This window comes from Pan paniscus, chromosome 2 (genome assembly GCF_029289425.2).
Source record: "Pan paniscus chromosome 2, NHGRI_mPanPan1-v2.0_pri, whole genome shotgun sequence".
NCBI classification, from domain to species: Eukaryota; Metazoa; Chordata; class Mammalia; order Primates; family Hominidae; genus Pan; species Pan paniscus.
The window spans coordinates 153002446-153025084 of NC_085926.1; the positions used below are offsets into that span (position 1 = coordinate 153002446).

At 39.2% G+C, this 22639-nt stretch overlaps 1 protein-coding gene across 10 annotated transcripts in view; it reads left to right on the forward strand.

Annotated features, from left to right (window-relative positions):
* The window catches only part of MME (membrane metalloendopeptidase), a 101257-nt gene that overhangs the window by 4484 nt on the left and 74134 nt on the right, over positions 1–22639 (forward strand). For 5 of the 10 annotated variants that reach the window (XM_003806098.5, XM_003806097.5, XM_003806099.8 and 2 more), the window contains exons 2-3: positions 2201–2370; positions 3102–3137. In XM_003806098.5, the coding sequence (XP_003806146.2) occupies positions 2211–2370; positions 3102–3137 (196 nt within the window). In that variant the 5' untranslated portion in view covers positions 2201–2210. Of the gene's footprint in view, positions 1–69; positions 1839–2200; positions 2371–3101; positions 3138–22639 lie in introns of those variants that run through there. The other 5 variants (XM_063602990.1, XM_063602991.1, XM_063602989.1 and 2 more) reach the window with 2 other exon arrangements.

Genomic DNA, 22639 nt, shown 5'->3' on the forward strand with positions numbered 1-22639 from the left:
AGATTATATTGTTTTGATGCAGCTTCTGTCACTGTCTTCATTTCTCTGTAACTGTTTCTGCAAACTTAGGTGCTGACCCATTAAGAGTCCAGCTGCTTCCGTACCCAGCCTCAAGGGTAAGGAGGAGAAGCCAAGGAAAAGTAGCTTACAGGGAGAAAGAAATGCTTATCCACTAGCTTTACTACACCACAAGGCATGGAGTTTCCACAGAGCACCTGTAATTTAACCCTGAGGCTGCCCTGGTTCACCCCTTCGCTTTACTTTACAGGGACACTGACTGTCATTTCTAAGGAAGAACTAAGAAAAAAAAAAGTCATTTTGTACCAGTAAAACATTTCTCTACATTGTCTTCTGACATATGCGGGGGGAACAATATTCAGGAAAGGGAAATACTTTAGCAAATGTGCTTAACATTCAGGTGTTCTTTAGGACAGTCATGAAACATGGGGAGACTGGGAGAATTATTATTGTTTACCTCTCTGTAAAGTGTCCAGAGTATTATTAAATTTGTTCCCCTCTTTCCTTTGCCCAACCAATACACTATTAAAATAGGACTACAATCAATGCAATTCCATATCATAACCCCAGGGGTGGTGAGACTAAGCCAGCATGCCTTACATAACCATTAAGTAAGACATTTTAACATTCAGGTACATTACATTCCACTTTTATTTAGCAGACACGGTTTTCATTGTCTAATAAAATATTTTTATTTGATAGTCTGTCCTTGCTTATAGCCTCATGTAATCAAGGGGACAGCATGTTTAAGACTTTGTATCCAGAACTTTAAGGTCTAGCTGTGGTTCGCTTATTAATAATTCACTGGGAAGGTTAATTTCTAGTTTTCTGCTGGGTCTCCCAGACCGTACTTCAAATGTAGAATATGTTTCTTCTTTCTCCTATGCCTCAGTTTCCACAAAACACACCCGTAGAGAATTGTGTGTGTTCAACAAAGATCTTTAATTATAAGAGCATTTCTGAGCCGCCACTTCATCCTGGGACCAAATTCTAAGAGCAATTTGTATTGAGCTGTAAACAGCTAATCTGCTAGTTTAAGATGTTCTTTTATACAGTCATGCAGAAAAATGGAAATTGTGTGTTCTAATCCTTGAAGACTGACTGATAAAGTGTCACTAGGCCCCTGATGAAATTTAATATTTAGGCTTATATCCCCTTAATTTTCCCCCTAAATTTCTACAGTAAGCTTTTACTGCATGATGATACAGCTTTATTTTGAACAGTGACCAAATGTGTTCTTTACAAAGAATATTGACGAGTTGTGTAGTCTTGAACACGTTGCCTGACTTCTCTGTGCCCCAGTTTCCTAATTCTTTATTCTATTCTGTGGCAGTGTCCACTTTTTGGTTTAAAGTTTTTAACACATCTCCAGTTGAGGTGAAAGATTTTAGGAATACAGGTATGTTTTTGCATACCCTGCTTTATACAGGACTACAAGTATCAACTTGGTAACTTTTTGTACTATTTTGTTTACTTATCCCCCTTACTCCCCTCTTAAATGGGATTGGCTGTGGTTAGGTTGGATATTCAGGTATCTTTTGGTACAGTGAGTGACCATTTTCAGAATGTTGTCTAACCAGTTAATAGATACTGGTATCAGTAGTAGTAGTAATTTTGAACTGTAAAAATAAAGGTTGTTTTTATGACTAAAATAAACTACTTCATGTGTTCATTCCTTTTGCTGTTTATCTATATTAATATTTCAAATTATTGCTTAGTCAAAACCTCAAGGTATTAGTCATTGGTTTTTGAGCTTATAAAGGAAGCCACTGGAGCAAGATATAAAATTAACCTTTGATGTTAGTCCAGAGTTCAAAAGGGTGAGTTTAAAACTTTCTTAATGATGGTACAGCAATTATTTGCTTATAAACTGCTGAATTAATCCTACTTGAGTATTTAACCAAGTCTTACTGTCTAATTTTGCTGAGATTTTCAGTGATATACCAAAGCAAAACAAAACAAAACAACAGCAACAAAAAACAAAAGGTGACTGAGACCTGTCAAATTCATTTGGCTCTATATACTTTGCGTTCAGCAACAAAATTTTGACTTCTCAACAGCAAAAATGTATTTCTATTTTAAAATAACTGAGCCTTTTACTTTTATCCAGCCACATTAAGCATTTGGACATTTTCTTTTTTATTTATTTGTTTTTCATTATTAGTATTTTCATTTTTTGCAGATTTTAGGTGATGGGCAAATCAGAAAGTCAGATGGATATAACTGATATCAACACTCCAAAGCCAAAGAAGAAACAGCGATGGACCCCGCTGGAGATCAGCCTCTCGGTCCTTGTCCTGCTCCTCACCATCATAGCTGTGACAATGATCGCACTCTATGCAACCTACGATGGTGAGTTACTCCCACACCTGTGCATCCATAAGTGCAAAAGAGAAGGAAATCTTCCTCCATGCTTTTACCATCTATCCAACGAATGTGTTAAGGATAGAGGCACTTAAAGACTGACAAAGAGATTCATTTGTAAAATGTAACATCAATATGTCAAAATAATTAACTTTGAAGTACGGTGCCTTTTATGTTTGAGCTAAGTTATTAATTGCAAGTATATTTAGTGCGCTCATGCTTACTTATGAGGAATCTAAAGTATGGTTTTATTTGATTAAAATATACATAATTTTATGGCCAGGTTTAGTAGTAGTCATTAGTCAACTTTTGTTGTGTCATTGAAATTCTAAAGGGCTTCACAGGAATTTAACAAATTTAATTTGAGTCTTGGAAGTTTTTTACAACAAGGATGAAAAAAGATTGATTGTTTAATGGTTAAAAAAATGATTACCAAGCAAAAACAACTGATTATTTCAATTTAATAGGCCTGGGGCTTCGTTGGTAGAGAAGATATAATAACACATTTTTCTCCATAATCAAAATTTTAAATTTAGATTTTACCTATTTTATTTTCTTATATTTTTTCTAACCACTGACAATGATATATAATGTTCAGTTTTTAGTTCTTGCTTTAAGAAATTGTTTATTTAATTGGCAGTTTTTAAAAGAACAAAAGAAAAATAGAAATTTAAAAATGTGTGTTGCCAATATTTATGTATATTCTCTCCTTTTTCTAGATGGTATTTGCAAGTCATCAGACTGCATAAAATCAGGTAAGAAATGGTTTTTACGTGTAATAGTTATACAACTGATGTATAATATTTAAAATTAAATGCTAATCTTAATTTGCTTTGTTTACACTTTTATTCATTGTAGATCAATTATTTATGTGTCTGGCTCTATAATCAATGGAAATAAAAATATATTTAAGTAGTAGATTAATTAACTTGTTTACTCTGAAAAATATATTACTATTTTCAGCCCTGGGCTGTATAGCAGGGCAATAGAAAACTATATCGCTATTTGTATGGAGCTTGCCATGTAGTTGAAGAAAGAAAATGAACACATATGAAATGGTAAGTTTCGTATCATTGTGTTAAATGTCTCAGTGCACCTCACTAGGTGGGTGAGAAGAAGGGAGTGAGATGTAGGCATGTAAAGCTAGGTGGAGAAGTTAAAATCTGGGAAGAAATTTCATTTTATTTATTTTTTTATTTTTTATATTTTGAGACAGAGTCTCGCTCTGTCGCCCAAGCTGGAGTGCAGTGGCATGATCTCGGCTCACTGCAATCTCCGCCTCCCGGGTTCTAGCAATTCTCCTGCCTCAGCCTCCCAAGTAGCTGGGACTACAGGTACCCACCACCACGCCTGGCTAATTCTGTATTTTTGGTAGAGACGGGGTTTCACCATATTGGTCAGGCTGGTTTCGAACTCCTGCCCTCAGGTGATCTGCCCCCCTCGGCCTCACAAAGTGCTGGGATTACAGGCATGAGCCACCGCACCCAGCCTTAAATTTGGGAAGAACCTTGAAGCAGGGCTAGAATTTAGATGTGGCGGTGCAGAAGAGGGAATTCCAAACACAAAAGAAATAAACTATGTTATTGAGAAGTAGTAAAAGTGTACGCTTGATAGAAGGGCACATTATGGAGAACCTTGAAATCCATGTTTAGCCTTGATATTGTAATACAGGAGAAACAGATATTTTTGAACAGAGGAGTGATCAGGCCAAAGGTGAAAGATGATTCTGCGAATGTGAGGTTGACTGGATTGAGTGAAAAGGAGGGCAGGCAGGCAGGGGCTGCTTCTGTACTCCAAGTGTAAGCTAAAGAGGTTGGCCTGTGGTGAGAGAAGAGTACTATTGAGATAATGGGGAGGGAGAATTGGGTGACTCAGTAGAACTGACTTGCTAAATAAAATGAATGAATTGAGAATGATGCCAAGTTTTAAAACCCAAGGGACTAAAGAGAATGGAGGCAGCCCACACAGAAATAGAGAGGTTATGAGGTGGATGTGGATGTGTTTGGTCTAAGATGAGAATAGACAGCAGGAAGGTAGAGATGAGGTTTAAGAAGCTGGAATTTGGATTTGAGATCTGTCAATTTAGGAGTGATAGTGGAAGCCTTGGAAGTATTTGAGTTCTCAAGAGAAGAGGTTCAAGGGCTAAACTTAAGAAGAGGTTCAAGGGCTAAACAACATCAATGATTAGAAGAGAAGAAAAATAAGTCAGAGCAGAAAACAGAGAAGTATATGAAGCTATATAAATCCCATCAATTGGAGTGTGGTGAAAATGGGAGTATTTCTTCTTTCTTCAAGAAAAAGGAAGGTGGTAGCTGAGGGCAGCACCTGGGATATGAACACAATATTTGTGTCCTTTAACAAGAGATTCTAAACCTCCTTTCTAACATCTGTGTGTCTTATAAGAAATAAATAAACTGCTCCAAATAATTTTAACCATTTTCTGCTGGATATTTTTAATTTTATTTTTAATTTTATTTATTTATTTATTTATTTGAGGCAGGATCTTGCTCTGTCACCCAGGCTGGAGTGCAGTGTTGTGATCACAGCTTACTGCAGCCTTGATCTCCTGGGCTCAAGGCATCGTCCTGCCTTAGCCTCCTGAGTAGCTGGGACTATAGGCACCTGCCACCATTCCTGGCTAGGTTGTGGGGTTTTTTTTTTGTTTTTTGGTTTTTTTTTTTTTGTAGAGACAGGGTCTCACTATGTTGCCCAAGCTTGGTCTTGAACTCCTGAGATCAAGCAGTCCTCCTACTTGTCTTCCCAAAGTGCTGGGATTACAGGCATGAGCCACTGCACCCAGTCTTGGATATTCTTTACTTGGATTTTTGTTATTCACTGAACTTTGCAAAAAAATGACGGGAAAATATCTGGCAATTCTAGGTTATAGTCTAATGTCCTGAATCTGTGCCCTTTGCTTTTTTTTTTTTTGTATTGTTTTTTGATGGGTTTTTTTGCTCTGGGTCACAAGAGCAATGACTAGACACCCCGAGATGTGATGTGGGGAGCGTGAGGGAGACTTGATTTAGATGTTAGCCATTTGCTGCTCGACATAGTAAGTTTTTCTCAAAAACGAAGTTTCTTTATTCCCCAGGGAAATGGCTGCACAGGTACCTTGGCTGGGGGATCTCCGTGGTCATGTGCAAAAGTCAGCATGTGCCAAGTTGTCAAAGTTAACGTTTACCTCCTCCCCAGATCCTCCTATGCTTCCTCTCTCTACCAGCTACCCTATTATATGCTCAGGCTGTCCTGTTTTGGGAAACTTCCACTTACATATTGACTACTAAGGGTTAATTCTTCTGTCTTTAATACACTTGACATGTCTCTTTGGTATCTTAATCTATAGATTCTCTCTTCTCTCACTATTTTTCCTTTTTCTCTTCTTTTCCTTGAATTTTATTTTCGAAGAAACTGGATTTTTTGACTAGGTAGGCGTATTTCTATAAACGACAAGTGATTTTGCCTCAGAGATCTAGGCAGGTTTTTCCTCCCAAGGAGCAATGTGACATTCAGAATCTGGAATCTTCAATGTGACTTAATGTTTAGAGATATGATTTTTAAATAGGGTTTGGCAAGTCTCAACTCACTAAAATGTATTTAACCTGTATCCTTTAATTGTAGCTTAGAAATCAAACCAAATGTAAAACACCTTGCAGGATGTATCTTGGCAGAGAAATGTATACAATAGAAATAACTTCAGTGGTAAACAAGGTTGCTGTATAGCTGTATATTTTTCTTCACTCTGCTCTGTTGGTTCACAAGCCATTAGAATACTTGTTCACATTGGTAGTTACTATTCTTCCTAGGAGAATAAATAAGATGACACACACCCTCATGGATACACTCTGCATACTCATAAACACACACACTCATGCACACGCACACACACAGTCTTCTGCTGGTTAGGAAATCTTTTCTGCCACAGAAAAATACAACTATTTCTTTTAGAAGTTGTTGCAAATTAGGAAAACCCTAGAGGAAATCTTGGACAAAAGCAAGTATTAAAGAAGAGTGGCCAGAGTAGAGTAGATGGAAAGAAAAAGAAATATGAAAAGAGAAGGCTGGGCACGGTGGCTCACGCCTGTAACCCCAGCACTTTGGGAGGCTGAGGCGGGCAGATCACCTGAGGTCGAGAGTTCAAGACCAGCCTGACCAACATGGAGAAAACCCATCTCTACTAAAAATACAAAATTAGCCGGGTGTGGTGGCGCATGCCTGTAATTCCAGCTACTCAGGAGGCTGAGGCAAGAGAATTGCTTGAACCCGGGAGGCGGAAGTTGCAGTGAGCTGAGATTGTGCCATTGCACTACAGCCTGGGCAACAAGAGTGAAACTCCATCTCAAAAAAAAAAAGAAAAGAAAAGAAAGAAATATGAAAAGAGAGATGTTGAAAAAATATAAAATATCTTACCAGCAAGTCTATAGGTCACTTTAAGAGAGTGGGTGGGTTCAAACCTGAGCTCAGAAATTCTTGAGAATGGGAAAAGCAAGTATTGACACTCAGGGTGCTTACATTATGTGAAAGATGGCCCCAACTTGAACCTTTCTTCCAGTGGAAGGGAATGTCATAGCAAATGTACTTATCTTTGATTCTTTGAAGTCAAGGAATAGAGAAGTCAAGCCATACCAAGACAGAAGTAAAATATTGCAGAAGGCTGTTTCAAATCTGTTTGGTGTTACATATTTAAAATCTGAGCATCTAGGATTTAAATATTTATGATGTACATAAAATGATGTTTATGTATACTTTAAATTAACTTGCCTATATGTGTAATGCATCAGTATGAAAGATTACACCAGACCTAAAGTAAAATAAATACCACTTAAGAAATAACAACTTAAGGCAGAGATCAAAATGCTTCAAAGTATTATTCATCACTTATTTACCTTATAAGGTCATCAAAAACTTAGAGTTATAAAACTTGTATGTGATTTTGCAGACTTTTCCATGTAAGTCTGAATCCTGAAACTGATTTCCATTGCATTGTAACCTTCCTAACTTAGATTTCAAGGAATCTTGTGCTTTAAATCAGGGTTTCTCAACTCAATCACTATTGATATTTTTGTGCTAGATAATTCTTTGTTGTGGATGCTATTCTGTGTATTATAGGATATTTAGCAGCATCCCTGGCCTCTACCAACTAGATGTCCAGTAGCAGTCCTCTCCTAGTTGTGACAACCAAAAAATGTCTCTAGCCATTACTAAATGTCCCCTGCAGGCAGCACGGTCACTTATGACTGGGTACCACTGGTTTAAATGGTCTCAAGATGTTATCAATGCTTCCCTCTTAACGGTAGGCAGGATAATGGCCTCTCAAAGATATTCACACCCAATTCCCAGAGCCTCTGAATATGTTGCCTTATACGGCAACATGCCTGTAATCCCAGCACTTTGGGAGGCCAAGGCGGGTGGATCACTTGAGGTCGGGAGTTGAAGACCAGCCCGGCCTACATGGTGAAACCCCATCTCTGCTAAAAATACAAAAATCCAGGCATGGTAGCACATGCCTATAATCCCAGAGGGAGGAGAATTGCTTGAACCCAGGAGGCAGAGGTTGAAGCGAGCCAAGATTGCACGACTGCACTCCAGCCTGGAAGACAGCGCAAGACTCTATCACCAAAAAAAAAGAAAAAGACAACAGAGAATTGAGGGGTCTGCAGAAGCATATGTTAGAAGTGTGGTCCTAAATTATCCAGAGGCCACAGAAGCCAAGCTAAGACATGATCAATACAGTTTACAAGAGAAAGTGGACCACCTCCACCTGTATAGTCATGCAGGTTGTACACTGCATATTTGTCGATGGCAGCCTTGACAGACAGGCTTGTGGAACATCAAGACCTGGATGAAACACCTCTCAGAACTGTCCACTCCTTTTATTTTAATTCTGCACATACCAAGAAAACTTTTGATGATTACTTAATTATTAATACAAGGAGAGGTGGCATTCTGTTACTTGAAAGATATTTTCAGCATGGTGAGATAATGCACAGCAGTCCCCTTCTTATCCTCTGAGGATCCCCCAAGACCTCAGTGGATGTCTGACACTGGACTGAACCCTATATATGCTATATTTTTTCTGTATACATACCTATGATAAAGTTTAATTTATAAATTAGACATAGAGATTAATAACAATAATTAATAAAAAATAGAACGATTGTAACATTATTCCAGCATCACTATTCTTATGGTTTGGGGCCATTATTAAGTAAAATAGGGTTACTTGAACACAAACACCATCATCCTGCAACAGTTGATATGATAATAATGGAGAAGCCTCCTTCGTGACTTTCATCACGCTACTCAGAATGGTGCGTGATTTAAGACATATGAGTTGTCTGTTTCTGGAATTTTCTATTTAATATATTGGACTGTAGTTGACCATGGGTAACAAACCATGGAAAGTGAAACCACAGATATGGGGGAGACTACTGTACGCACATACTGATTTAATCAGATTTGTGTGCTTTGAGCTATGACCCTTGAACTGAAATGAAGCTTGCAAATGTCTGCAAGGGCCAGATCATGGTGATGCCCTAGGTGATGCATCTTGGCAACAGCTAACCTTCTCCTGGCTGTCACAAGGCATCTCTGCCTTCCTGCCTGTTAACACCTTGAAACCTCCATGAAGAAAAACAGCACAATTAGGTAAATACAGGAAGGACTGATGGCTAACTCATGGGGGCTACTGGCCCTGTAGCAGCCTCTTAGTGTAGGAAATGAGGCTATTTCATTATGTAGTTAAGTTTGGAAAAAATCCTTCATGGAATAAGAAAGCAGCAGACATCTTAGTAGGAAGACCACTGAAGCACACCTTTGTTAATTTAAATGTGGCATGTGGCAATTTGCTTTGTGTGGCTTCCCTGGCACAATTCTCATGAAAATTGTGTAGGGATATTACCTTACATTTATCCAGTCAAAATTAGCATCTGTCAATCAAATCCTTTCCAAGAAAGGGAATCAGTTATATCATAAATACATAAATATATAACATGTGTTTTTTACCCTCCAGGGAAACTTTAAGCAAGTAGTACACCATCATTTTTTAATGAATGGTCAATAAATTGAAAACATACCTAAGTTGAATTAAGCAGTTAAAGGGAAAGACAACTAGCAATGCCTGGTAAGCTAAGTGGTACTCCAAAGGTTTATTTTATAGCTACAGAAATTATCTACATGTAGAGGGGGTGGATACAAACTAGCTTAGACTGGGGTGAGAATCCTGGTTTGACATTTAACATTTTAGAATAAGAGATATAGAAAGATTCCTCTGTTGTTGAAGGATCCTGTTTTGTCCTACTCATAAGCAAATCCATGGGGTAGCAAGGTGCTTTCTGGTAAGCCTTTGATATGATATGAAGCTCAAGTTGATAAAACAGATTAATTGAAGGAAATTGAAAAATACGCAATTCAAAAAACCATAAGGAGAATGTTGCACAAGCTTTTGAATCCTGTAAATTTTCATTCTTTAAGACTATTCAGAAAAGGAGATTTTGTCGGGGGCCAGTGGTGGCTTGTTTTGATCCTATTTCTGAACCAACTGAAAACTAGAATACGTTCTTTCTGTTCAAAACATCCTAGATGGGCCACATATTAGTCAGGCCTTCTCCAGGGAACAGAACCAATGGTATATGTATATAAAGTCTCAGTATCCAAAGGCCCAAGAACCTGGAGTTCTGATGTCTAAGAACAGGAAAAGGTGGATGTCCCAGTTCCAGAAGAAACAGAGGATTTCCCCTCCCTCTGCCTCTTGTTTTTTCTGGGCCCTCAACAGATTGGATGATGCTCAGCCACAATGGTGATAGAGTGTGGATCTTCTCTACTCAGTCCACTAATTCAAATGCCACTCTTTTCCATAAACATCCTCACGGATGCACCCAGAAATAATGCTTTAGAAATAATGGTTTATCAGCTATCTGGATATCTCTTAACCTGGTCAAGCTGATACCTAAAATTAACCACCACAGGCTACAGTGAAAAAGATAGTTCCAACTGTGAGTGAGGATGCGGAGAAACTGAACCATCATACATTAATGGTGGGAATGTAAATTTTAGTACATCTGGATCAACATGTTAGAAACGTTTTGAAAAACAGTTTGACAGTTTTTACAAAATGTTAAATATGTACTTTCCATACAACCCAGCAATTCTACTCCTAGGTATTTCTTAAAATAAATGAAAACACATATCCTCATAAGGACTTCATTACAGCATAATGCTGTTTTTATAAATAATTTATAAAAGCCAAAATATGGAAATATCCCAAATATGTATTAACAGGTGAATAAACAAAATGCCATATAGCTATAAACTATGATACCACACAGCAATAAAAAGGAGCAAACTACTGTTATGTGCAATGGTGTAGATAAACATCAAAAACATTATGCTGAGTGAAATAAGCCAGACACAAACTGCATATTGTAAAATTCAATTTATATGAAATTTCTATAAGAAGCAAAACTATAGGGGCAGAAGACAAATATTGATTGCCTGAGGCTGGAGATGAAGCAGGGATTGGCTGCAAATGGGCATAAGGGGACTTCTTGGGGTAATGAAAGTGTTCTAAAATTGGACTGTGACAAATTCTCAGCTTTTTGGCTAAAGATCAAGTGTAAATTGGATTGTGGTGATGGTTGCACAACCGTGTAAATTTACCAAAAATTAATCGGGTGAATTTTATGGTATACAAATTAATAACCCAAAGCCGTTAAAAAAAAAAAGCAAACAAAAATTCACCTTCATTCTTTCCCCCATCTCTCCAATGTCCATTTTTACATAGTTATCTCATGTTTTGATCTTATGCTTGCTATTGTATGTTGAGTCCATTGAGCTCCATTTTTGCAGTTTAAATGATTATATGTAGTTTTCAATGTAGTTTTCAAATCTTCACTAAATAAACTCAAGCTTTTTAGTTTGAGTGAGCCTCTATTATTTAATTATATTAGCAATATATTGACGAAAAGTCTCTGGAAATAGTAAATCAACTGGGAAATTAAAATTATTTCAGGATTATGTGTTGGAAGCCCTGTTTTTACCCCCTGGGGTTTCACTTACAGAGGAAGTCAAAGACATATGTGTCCAGGTGTACCAGCCATCTGGATCAAAGCCAGACCACTTGGTCTACCACAGAGCAGTTAGCAGTTCCTGCTTCTGGAAAAATGTGTTGGTTTTTCACACGGGTGCTGTGAGATGTTTTCCTTTTCACCTTAACTGATAGAAAGTCAAGAGCCAGGACGGGCGTTTTGGCTCACGTCTATAATCCCAGCACTTTGGGAGGCCGAGGCAGGTGGCTCACAAGGTCAGGAGTTCAAGACCAGACTGGCCAAGATGGTGAAACCCTGCCTCTACTAAAAATACAAAAACTAGCTGGGCATGGTGGTGGACGCCTGTAATTCCAGCTACTCGGGAGGCTGAGGCACAAGAATTGCTTGAACCCAGGAGGTGGAGTTTGCAGTGAGCTGAGATCTTGCCACTGCACTCCAGCCTGGGCGACAGAGTGAGACTCTGTCTAAAAAAAAAAAAAAAAAAATTGAAAAAACGAAAAAAGAAAGTCAAGAACCAAATTTGAATTTAACTTGAAATTGTAGGACTTCTTTGTATAAACTTGCTTCATCAGCTTTATTCCTGTTCCTCTTTTCTTTCTCATGCAATGTATATTAGTTTATTTTATGTATCCCTCTAAGGCCACTTTGAATTATTTTAGGAAGAATGTAGGTTAATAATCAGATGAATAGAATATAAATTCCAACAACTGATATGTGCAGGAGAAGGGCTGTTAAATTATAAACTTTATTTCAAAGAGATGCAAGTGTTATGAGTAACGGAGGCACAATTTTTGGAAGCTTACTGCTTCTTTTTCCACTAAGCCAACTTTTAGCATGGGAGATCTGGGATGTAAGTTTTGGCCACATCCTGTGTGATTGGTATGAGATCCTAATTAAGTCAGTTCAGCTTTCTGCATTTCATTTTCATTATCTACAAAATTGGAATTGAAAGTGTCTCATTTTACAGGGAAACAGCAAAGACTAACGACAGCCTATTTCATGTTACACGTCCTTCAGGGAGATGCACCATAGGTATAATGCACAGATAGGATTCATATGACATCTTATTTCATGAAAATTGCAAATGCACTATTTAAAATTTTTTATTGAGAATCAAATAAAAATCAAATCAAAAGGCGAACAGTATATTTTTAAAGAGGAAGTTGTAGCCAGAAACAGAGAGAAAGAAAAGAGAGAATGTGGTACATTTTACATATTCTCAAATAAAAATGTGTCATCCTTTATGAACAACATTTTATTTGATTGCTGTGCTCTGTCTTAGTATGGGGGTGACAGTTCAGGCTTTGAATCAATTAGAATGAGCACAATCAGAAACGAACACTTGAATCTGTGTTTCCTGTAAAGAAAAGCCTACCAACAGGGACACCTTAGTTTGTAAACCTAGCTAATCTGCACTCGCCCTTGCCAGTACCCCTTTTCTCACCTCTGATTAATCCCTAAAAGTAAGTAAGTCAGAGGTCTGCATCAGGAGAATGACTAGATCCTTGGTATTCAATGCGTGGTCCATGGACCAACAACAGCAGCAGCCACTGAGAATGTGCAAAAATGCAGTCTCAGGCTCCGCCTCAGACCTACTGAATCTGCGGCTGCACTTTCAGTAGCCTCTTCAGGTGATCTGCAAAATAAGGTTGAGAAGCACTGAGGAATAGTGATTTTCAAATATGGCTGCTTATTACAATGATTTGGGAAGCTTTTGAAATGTACCCATACTACTAAACCTTCTATTCTTCCTGGGCACACAAAGTTTCCATTTCTTCAGTGGAGTAGTTTCTGTTATGTGTTAGGAGGAAAAGCAATTTAAGTAAATGAATAGATGTTAAGGGGTATAGGAATTGCCTGGATATTTGCATTTTTAAAAGAAGGTACATATTGACCAACTGATTGCTTTAACAGGTTCAATTTCAGACTGTGTGCTCAGTGAAGACTTTAAATTAGAGAGGAGTGAAGACTTTAAGTCAGAGAGGAGAGACACTGAGCCTGATTTTCTGCTTATCGTGGACAAGCTGAACCTGGAATGTCTTCCTAAATTTCCCCAGTGTAATGCAGGCATGATATTTCTGTAGAGACATTAGAACAACTTTTTACCTCTTCCATTCATTCATTTATTCATTTATCTATTCATTAGTTAATTAATTTTATTTTTTTAATTTTATTTTTTATTTTTTTTAGAGGCAGGGTCTCCTTATGTTGCCCAGGTTGACCTCAACCTCTTGGGCTCAAGCAATCCACACGCCTCAGCCTCCCAAGCAGCTGGGACTACAGGCACATGCCACCATACCTGGCATTCATTTTTTTTCCCCACAAAAGCATTAATCAAGCAGCTTCTAAACATTGAACACTAGACATTGGAAATATGAACTAAAATACCACCTGCCATCAGGAAAATGAAAACCTGGTCAGTGTGACAGACATAAACAACATTACCATATGGTGTGATAAGTGCTATGATGGTGATAAGATTTGTGTGCTACAGGTGCCCTGAGAGAGGAGCACCTAAACCAGAGCGGGTCTGGGAGTGGGCAGCTAAAGTGATAGCAATGAGGCCGGGAAAGCAGTCCCACTTCACCAGCTAAGTTCTGAAGGATAATTGAATTGCCCAACCAATGGGAGCAGAGGAGAGCACGTGCATAGTCTGTATGCAAGATGGAGGCAAGAGCTCAGGAAGTTTAGGACCTACTAGTGGTTCCTGATGGCTGGGATGTAGAAGCTAGCAAGACATGATACTAGAGAAGTAACCAGGGCCCAGGTCACACAGGGTCTTATATGCCATGATAAATGGGTTGCATTATCTCCCAAAGTCTGTAGAAAATGAATAAAATTAAAATGCCGCAGGGGACATCTAAGGGATTTTAAATAGGGATGTGTGACATTGTCAAGATTGGCTGCTGTCTAGCTCAAGCCTTGTAAAGTGGAGGCAAAGATTTACCCAAACAAAGGAATAACATTTCGGTGCCCCTGGTGTGTGAGAGAGCTTGGCAATATTGAGAAACTGAAAGAATATCTGTAAGGCTGTCATAGAGGGTGTGTATGAAGATATGAGAGTGGAGGCAAGGAGAAGTGTTCACTATCGGCAAAAGAAATAAGCAGGAATTGGATTTTGTAGTCTGTGTTAAAGTGAATGCACTTCCTTCTAGTAGCGGTGGGAGGTCACAGAAGGAAGGGTTTTAAATGATGCATGACTTTATCAGAATTATTGAGAAAGATCACTGACTAGAAGAAATAAAGAATGGCTGTGGGCAGGAAATTGGGCTACTGCACTTATTTGTATGAGTATTATGGTTGCCTGGATTTGAATGGCAACAGTTTTTATTGTTGTTGCTGTTGTTTGTTTGTTTGTTTGTTTGTTTGTTTGTTTGTTTGTTTTGAGACAGGGTCTCACTCTGTCACCCAGGCTGGAGTTCAATGGCACAATCACAGCTCACTGTAGCCTCAACTTCCCCAGACTCAGGCGATCCTCCCACCTCAGCCTCCTGAGTAGCTGGGATTACAGGCATGCACCACCACACCCCGTTAAGTTTTGTAATTTTCTGTAGAGATGGAGTTTCACCATGTTGCCCAGGCTGAGAAATGGACAGATTTGAGAAATATTTACTGGGAAGTAGAATTCATAAGGCACAATGTTTCTGTAAATAGGTGAGGTTGTGAAAAGGAAGTGAGGAAAAGGTAACACAAGTTTCTGGCTTGGTAAATTGGGTGATAAGTCAGCCGTTCACCAAGCTAGGGAGCACTGAAGCAGAGCTTATTGGGTGATAGGCTGGGACCAATGCAGTGAAGAGTTCACTTTGAGATAGTTTAAATTTGAGATACTGATACATATTCGATGTGGTAGAGTTCAGGGAAGATGGTGTTGGAAATAAACATTCAGGGGTCATCATCATGTGGATGATATGGTTGAGATTTCTTAGGGAGGAAATGGAGAAGAGAACCCAGAATTGCATCACATAAAGCAACATTTAAAAATGAGAAGGAAGAAACTCCAAAAGAAACCGAGAAGTAATCAGAGAGGTAGAAGGAAAATCAGCGAAGTGTAAAATCACCAAAGCAAATGGAAGAGCAGCTGTCCAAAATTAGAGAGTGATCATTGGAATTAAGCACAGCTGAGAGGTTGAGTAGGCTAAATGTTGAAAGCAGAAAGGAAGACATTGAAGAGTCAGGTGAAGATCAGGTGGAAAATTGATGGATTTTGTCCAGGGGAAGTAAAAGAGGATGTATATCCAGAGAAAAGAATATAGGATGATTCCGAGATAAAGGATGGCCTCCTCCTCCCCCTTTTATTTAATACTAGGGAGAAAGAAGCCAAGATGGCTGAAATGCAAACATGTTTGGAAGCTAGGAGGGACAGGAAGTTGAATGGGTCATCATCCAGTTGCCTCTGTGAAGTAACAAGCAAAAATCTCCGCCTGGGAGTGAGCTGGTAGAGAAAGTAAGTAAGGAGAGTATGAAGACTGGAAAGCGTCCATGTGAGGAGTGGGCCATGCACACAGAATTGATGGCTCTGTTGAAGTGGAAGGCTATAACTTGAAATGGCATTAAACCAGGCAGTTGTGGGGTTTCTCCAGCATCACTGATAATGGCTTCAACAGATATTGTCAGCACTGTTTTAGATGCTAAGGATACTTAGCACCTAAACACAGAGTGAGCAACACAATGTCCCTGCTTACAGGAGCTTACAGCAGTAAAGGAGCCAGTAAATAAACACACACACATAAAAAACATTATTAGATAGACTAGAGTTGGAAGGGAAAAGGAAGGCAGCTGGATCAATTCAGGGTAGGCTCATTTGCAGGGGGCAAGGGAATGAAATACTTTGGTGAGATGATGGTTTCAGGGATGGCACCACAGGATGTACACTGGACAGAAGATATAAAAGAAAAGTAAAGTAAAAATAGAGTGGCTGGCTGGGCACAGTGGCTCACAGCTGTAATCCCAGCACTTTGGGAGGCCAAGGCGGGTGAATCACCAGGTCAGGAGATCAAGACCATCCTGGCCAACATGGTGAAACCCCATCTCTACTAAAAATACAAAAAAATTAGCTGGGCGTGGTGGCGCCCGCCTGTAGTCCCAGCTACTCGGGAGGCTGAGGCAGGAGTATCACTTGAACCCAGGAGGTGGAGGTTGCAATGAGCCAAGATCGCACCACTGCACTCCGGCCTGGGCGGCAGAGTGAGATTCTGTCTCAAAAAAAAAAAGAGTGGCCATGGGGTGAGAGTTTTCAGTGAAGTCGAAGAACAGGTGTAGAGGGAATAAAGAAATGAAACAAACAAACAAACAAAAAACACTTCTAAGAATCAGAAGACTCTTATTGGAGAGGGGGGTTACTCGAGATGAAGATTTCAGAGGTACAACTGTTCTGGGTGATGAGAACATTAAGATGTTGTCATGAAAATGTGTAGACTAATGTGAAGTGAAGGTGAAAGTTAGGAGAGTTCAGATGGTCAAGAAATTCTTAAGCTAGAGTGTAGCAGAGGTTGTCCACAGGGTCTCTGATGTTACATATCAAGATGGTAGAACTTATGTGGAAGGGCAGACTGCACAAAGTGCCAGAGTCTTAAACAAGCAGAGATGAATGCCTCTGGAGTCAGTAGAAGACAGAGATAAAGTAGGTGAGGCGGGGAAGGTTGACTGGCAGAAGCTTAAATAAGCAGAGTGGACAGTAAGGATTTGGCTATTGCACCAAGTGATAACAGAAAACTAGTTTTGCTTTTCCATGTTGGGGCAAGGTGGAGGGATATGCCACCTGATGAGATTAGTTCATATGGATTAGTATTTTCAGTACACGTGTTGTCATATGTAATTATCACTCAAAAGGGTAAGCAGCAACTAATAAGAAGAGGTGCTGGAGGGCCACCTGCCTGGCATATAGTGTGGGATTCCATTTGATAGAATTACAAATGAATTCATTTTTAGTCATTTTTATCTTTTCACTATCCTAGATAAAAACTCAAAATGAATCAATGAGTTCTTATCTTAAAACAATATGTTTTGTTTAAACATTTCTCAGCGGTATAATCTTCCTTTAATCTTACATTTCTTCAATCCAGAGGAGTCCAACTACAGTGCCTTCACCGTGAAGCTAATGAAAAGGGAGTTGGTCCACTGCGTAGACTAGACTAGATGATTGCTAAGTTAAATTGAAGTCACTGAGCAGGTACCCAATAGCCAGCAGTGGATTTGTTTCTCTGTTCTTGATGCTTAAGTAAAAACAAGCAAGCCAAGTATTAAATGGTGGATGTGGCCCAGGCCGTATCTTCTAAGGAATTTTTTTTGTTGTTAATCAAGGCTTCCCTGAACTTCAAAGAAATTCTTATTTAAAAAACTCCAAATCATTAAAGACTTCTAATAAGATATACTTGAGGATCTGGTAGTTACTTAAAAATACTCCCAGAAAAAAAAGCTTTTGTTACATTGTTTGGCTTAATTTTCTGGAATAATGAAATTAGCTGAATGAAGTTAGGATGTTTCTGATACTTCTGCTGGTTTGACACTAAATGAATTATTTCTAAAACACATGTATGTAGCAATATTACTAACTTAGAAGCCAAGAAGCAAAATAGTAGTAATTGTGTTTGTGACAGATAAATAATTTTTTTCTTTATATATATATATATTTTATTATTATTATACTTTAAGTTCTAGGGTACATGTGCACAATGTGCAGGTTTGTTACATATGTATACATGTGCCATGTTGGTGTGCTGCACCCATTAACTCGTCATTTACATTAGGTATATCTCCTAATGTTATCCCTCCCCCCTCCCCCCACCCCACAATAGGCCCCGGTGTGTGATGTTCCCTTTCCTGTGTCCAAGTGTTCTCATTGTTCAATTCCCACCTATGAGTGAGAACATGTGGTGTTTGGTTTTTTGTCCTTGCGATAGTTTGCTGAGAATGATGGTTTCCAGCTTCATCCATGTCCCTACAAAGGACATGAACTCATCCTTTTTATGGCTGCATAGTATTCCATGGTGTATATGTGCCACATTTTCTTAATCCAGTCTATCACTGATGGACATTTGGGTTGGTTCCAAGTCTTTGCTATTGTGAGTAGTGCTGCAATAAACATACATGTGCATGTGTCTTTATAGCATCATGATTTATATTCCTTTCGGTATATACCCAGTAATGGGATGGCTGGGTCAAATGGTATTTCTAGTTCAAGAAAACCAAGGCAATACCATTCAGGACATAGGCATGGGCAAGGACTTCATGTCTAAAACACCAAAAGCAATGGCCACAGAAGCCAAAATTGACAAATGGGATCTAATTAAACTAAAGAGCTTCTGCACAGCAAAAGAAACTACTATCAGAGTGAACAGGCAACCTACAGAATGGGAGAAAAGTTTTGCAATTTACTCATCTGACAAAGGGCTAGTATTCAGAATCTACAAAGAACTCCAACAAATTTACAAGAAAAAAACAAGCAACCCAATCAAAAAGTGGGCAAAGGATATGAACAGACACTTCTCAAAAGAAGATATTTATGCCGCCGACAGACACATGAAAAAATGCTCATCATCACTGGCCATCAGAGAAATGCAAATCAAAACCACAATGAGATATCATCTCACACCAGTTAGAATGGCGATCATTAAAAAGTCAAGAAACAACAGGTGCTGGAGAGGATGTGGAGAAATAGGAACACTTTTACACTGTTGGTGGGAGTGTAAACTAGTTCAGCCATTGGGGAAGACAGTGTGGCGATTCCTCAGAGAAATAATTTTAATAATGTTTGAGTGAATCAAATATACAAATAGTATTGCGATGCAGTGTACCCACAATCATTAACTCAACTATGAATTACTCAAAGCACTGTAGATAATAGTCTAGCAAGGATCTGACAATATGTTGAGAAGAAATGATGCACATGAAACTTTGAAAGTTGCTTTAAAGAAACTCATATCATGCAAATATGAATCTTTTAATAGCTACTATAAAATAGTAGAGGTGAGTGCTGTGGCACACACCTGTAGTCCAGCTACTCAGGAGGCTGAGGCAGCAGGATCACTTGAGCCCAGGAGTTGGAGATTAGCCTGGGCAACGTGGCAAGACCCCGTCTTCAATAAATAAATAAATAACTTAGTAGCAATTGGTGCTATGAAACTTTTTGATGTAGCTTGGATATTTGTCCTCGCCCAAATCTCATGTTGAATTAATCCTCAGTGTTGGAGGTGGGGCCTGGTGGGAGGTATTTGGATCATGGGGGCAGATCCCAAATGACTTGGCCCTGTCTTTGCAATAGTGAATGAGTTTTCATGAGATCTGGTTGCTTATAAGTGTGTGGAACCTCCTCACCCACTCTCTTCCTCCCGTTCTTGCCACGTGAGATGCCTGCTCCTCCTTCACGTTCTCTCATAAGTAAAAGCTCCCTGAGGCCTCCCAAAAAGCAGATGCTGGTGTTATGCTTCCTGTACAGCCTGCAGAGCCATGAGCCAATTAAACCTCTTTTCTTTATAAATTACTCAGTCTCAGGCATTTCTTTATGGCATTGCAAGAACAGCCTAATACATTTTGCATGGTGCATATCAACTATGGTAATAAAGTGAAAACAAAGAAGTGGGAAGCTTTGAAAAGTTGACAAATTGGTTGAGTTCCATATGGAACTCCAGCTGTAGGATCAGTCCCATTCCAGGCCCAGGCACTCACTGGGGCCAAGGTCAGTAGCTCCAACATTCCACTTCCAGTCAGCCCTACTCCTGGTGATCTGCCTCTGACCCCAGCTCTAGTAAATGGGTTTCTGCCTTCTCCCATTGGGATTTCACTCCTGGCTCATTCCCCCCTTCTGGAAAATGAGTTTCTTTTTTTCTTTTCTGTCTTCTGGGACTGAAATCTAGCTTAGCTCTTAACCTCATGACCTTTTGCCAGACCACGGAGAACTGAAGTTTCCTTGGATGAACACACACCATCTGCTGGTTATAGCTCCCTCCTCACAGCTGCTGTGGGTGCCCTCCCTGTGAGACTTCTTTCTGTTGCTCGTAGCTGATAACTTCTTCTGTTGATGGTCCTTTATAGTTTAACTAAACCGGGATTCAGTCTCACTGGGCTAGTCAAACCACTTCTACCAGAGCCCAGTTTATGTGAATGATGAATGTTTTACATGGAAAAAAAATGTTTCTTCATTTACTGAGGAAGGAACAGCTTTACTGATTTTGTATGCCAACACAGACAGCCAAGGATCCTGCTTGTCCTTCACCTATCAGCCATCACACCTATTAGGAGGGGGGAATTGGTCTTTTGTTTTGTTTATTTAGTAAAAGGAAATCTAATTATATGTTAAAAGTTAAAAAAATTTTAGATCCTGCCTATATGACTTTAAAATGAGCAATAAAAATCATTTTTTATTCATGGATAGTAACAGGAAAAAGAAGCTAGTATCAGAATGTTTTAAGATTCTGATACAGTGCATGTGCAGGTTTTAATTTACAAATAGCAGATGGTGATGATTTACTATAAGAAGGTGTAATTAATTGAGAATGAAGGATCCTTTTGGAGTGTCCATTATGGGCTAGTCATAGGAATGTGCTAGGCGTAGGAATTAGAATCCTTTCCCTGGGTGGGGGTATACTTAAAATTATTGCTTTTGTATTCTATGGATTACCTTGAAATATCCTTTGAGTCATTTCTCAAAAATTGTGCATACCATACCGATCTGATAACTCATTGCACTGTTGATCTGAGGCTTCATCCCCTCACCTAACCACATGGTCATCCATTTTGCAGTCCACAAGAGCCCTTCCTGGATTCATGGAAAGAACTTGCTCGCACTTGGGCTTGAGATAGCATAAGTCAACTTGGCAGGGCATGTGTTAACAAGATGATTTAGAACTTTGCAACCAGCCAGAACAATAAAGACAGCTTGTAATAAAAGTAAAGCTGTTCTCATGAGATGCCCATGATGAGGGCTTCTAGGGCAAGGCTGCCATTTCTTGCTACCTCAGCAAGAATGAGGTCTCTTTCCCACGATCATTTCCCTCCCCTTCACTGGGCAGGGTGACAAAGACCAGGCCTCTGCTCCCACCAGTCAACAACAGGCAGGGCTCCCAGCATGCCGAAACCTTGAGACCTACCTCTTCCTCCTTTATCCCTTCTTCAGAGGGTAGCCTACCTGTCCACACCGGCAGAGAGTCACTCTGCATGCCAATCGTCTTTCGGTTGCCTCTTTTGTCAAAAACGTCACCTACTTTCTTTGCCTGGGACACAGCTCAGAACCTGACTCAAATATTTGTTGAATGGCCAACGGAATGAATGAATTGCCCTCTCTCCTCTACCTTTGACTGGTAGCTCCCCCTTCATTCCCAGAGCACCCTATACGCTTTACCTATAACTCATATCCCACTTGTTATTAGCTGTTCAATGTCTGATTTTTTTCCACTAAAATGTAACTTTTGACTGTTTCTATTTTATTCATTATTCTATTTCTAGCACCCAGCAATGTGTAAGTTACCAATAAATATTGATTGAATAAATATACTCTCAGGTTCCTTATCTTGAAGTCACAAAACTATTGATGCCTATGCAAGGTGACTTGTAAGCATACCTAATACACAAATATAGCTGCCTCAAGGAAACTTTTTCAGTCTAGCTAGGTCCTGCTTATGTCAGTCAGATTTCTCCATTCAGTATTTCTGTATCAAGCCTCCTAGGTTTAGCCCCTTTCTATCTGATCCATCTTCTTTGCTAGCAATAAAGTCAATTACGCTCTTCTCAGTTGTCTAATTCACCTTGCTAATTCTACCCTCCTAAGCTAGAACTAGGTTAATGAGGAAACAGTTTCCGGTTGTGTTTCTGTTTCCCACTATTTTTCTGTTTAAGGGAAAATTTCAACTGATTTTCTACTTGGGTGTAAGCATTTCCAGCTCTCTAGGAGCAAAGTCTCTATCATCTGGTTTTTCTTTTCCAACTGTGGTTTGTTCTGAATTCCTCCCTTCTCAATAATTTATTTCTTCTCTCTTTTAACACTCTGTGTTCTTCTTCTCTTGAACATCATTATTTAGCTAAGTGTTGCTGTTCTTCAACAACCACCATCCTCTAAAACTCCTCTGTCCCTGCTCACTTCATTCATAACACACAAATTCAAATTCCTAGCCAGCTCACGCATACATGCATAAACTCACTTATGGAAGGACATTACAAGAGACTCCTTACCTCTAGGTTAGGAGGAGCTTTACTTATCAACTGAATACAGTAGGAGCTTT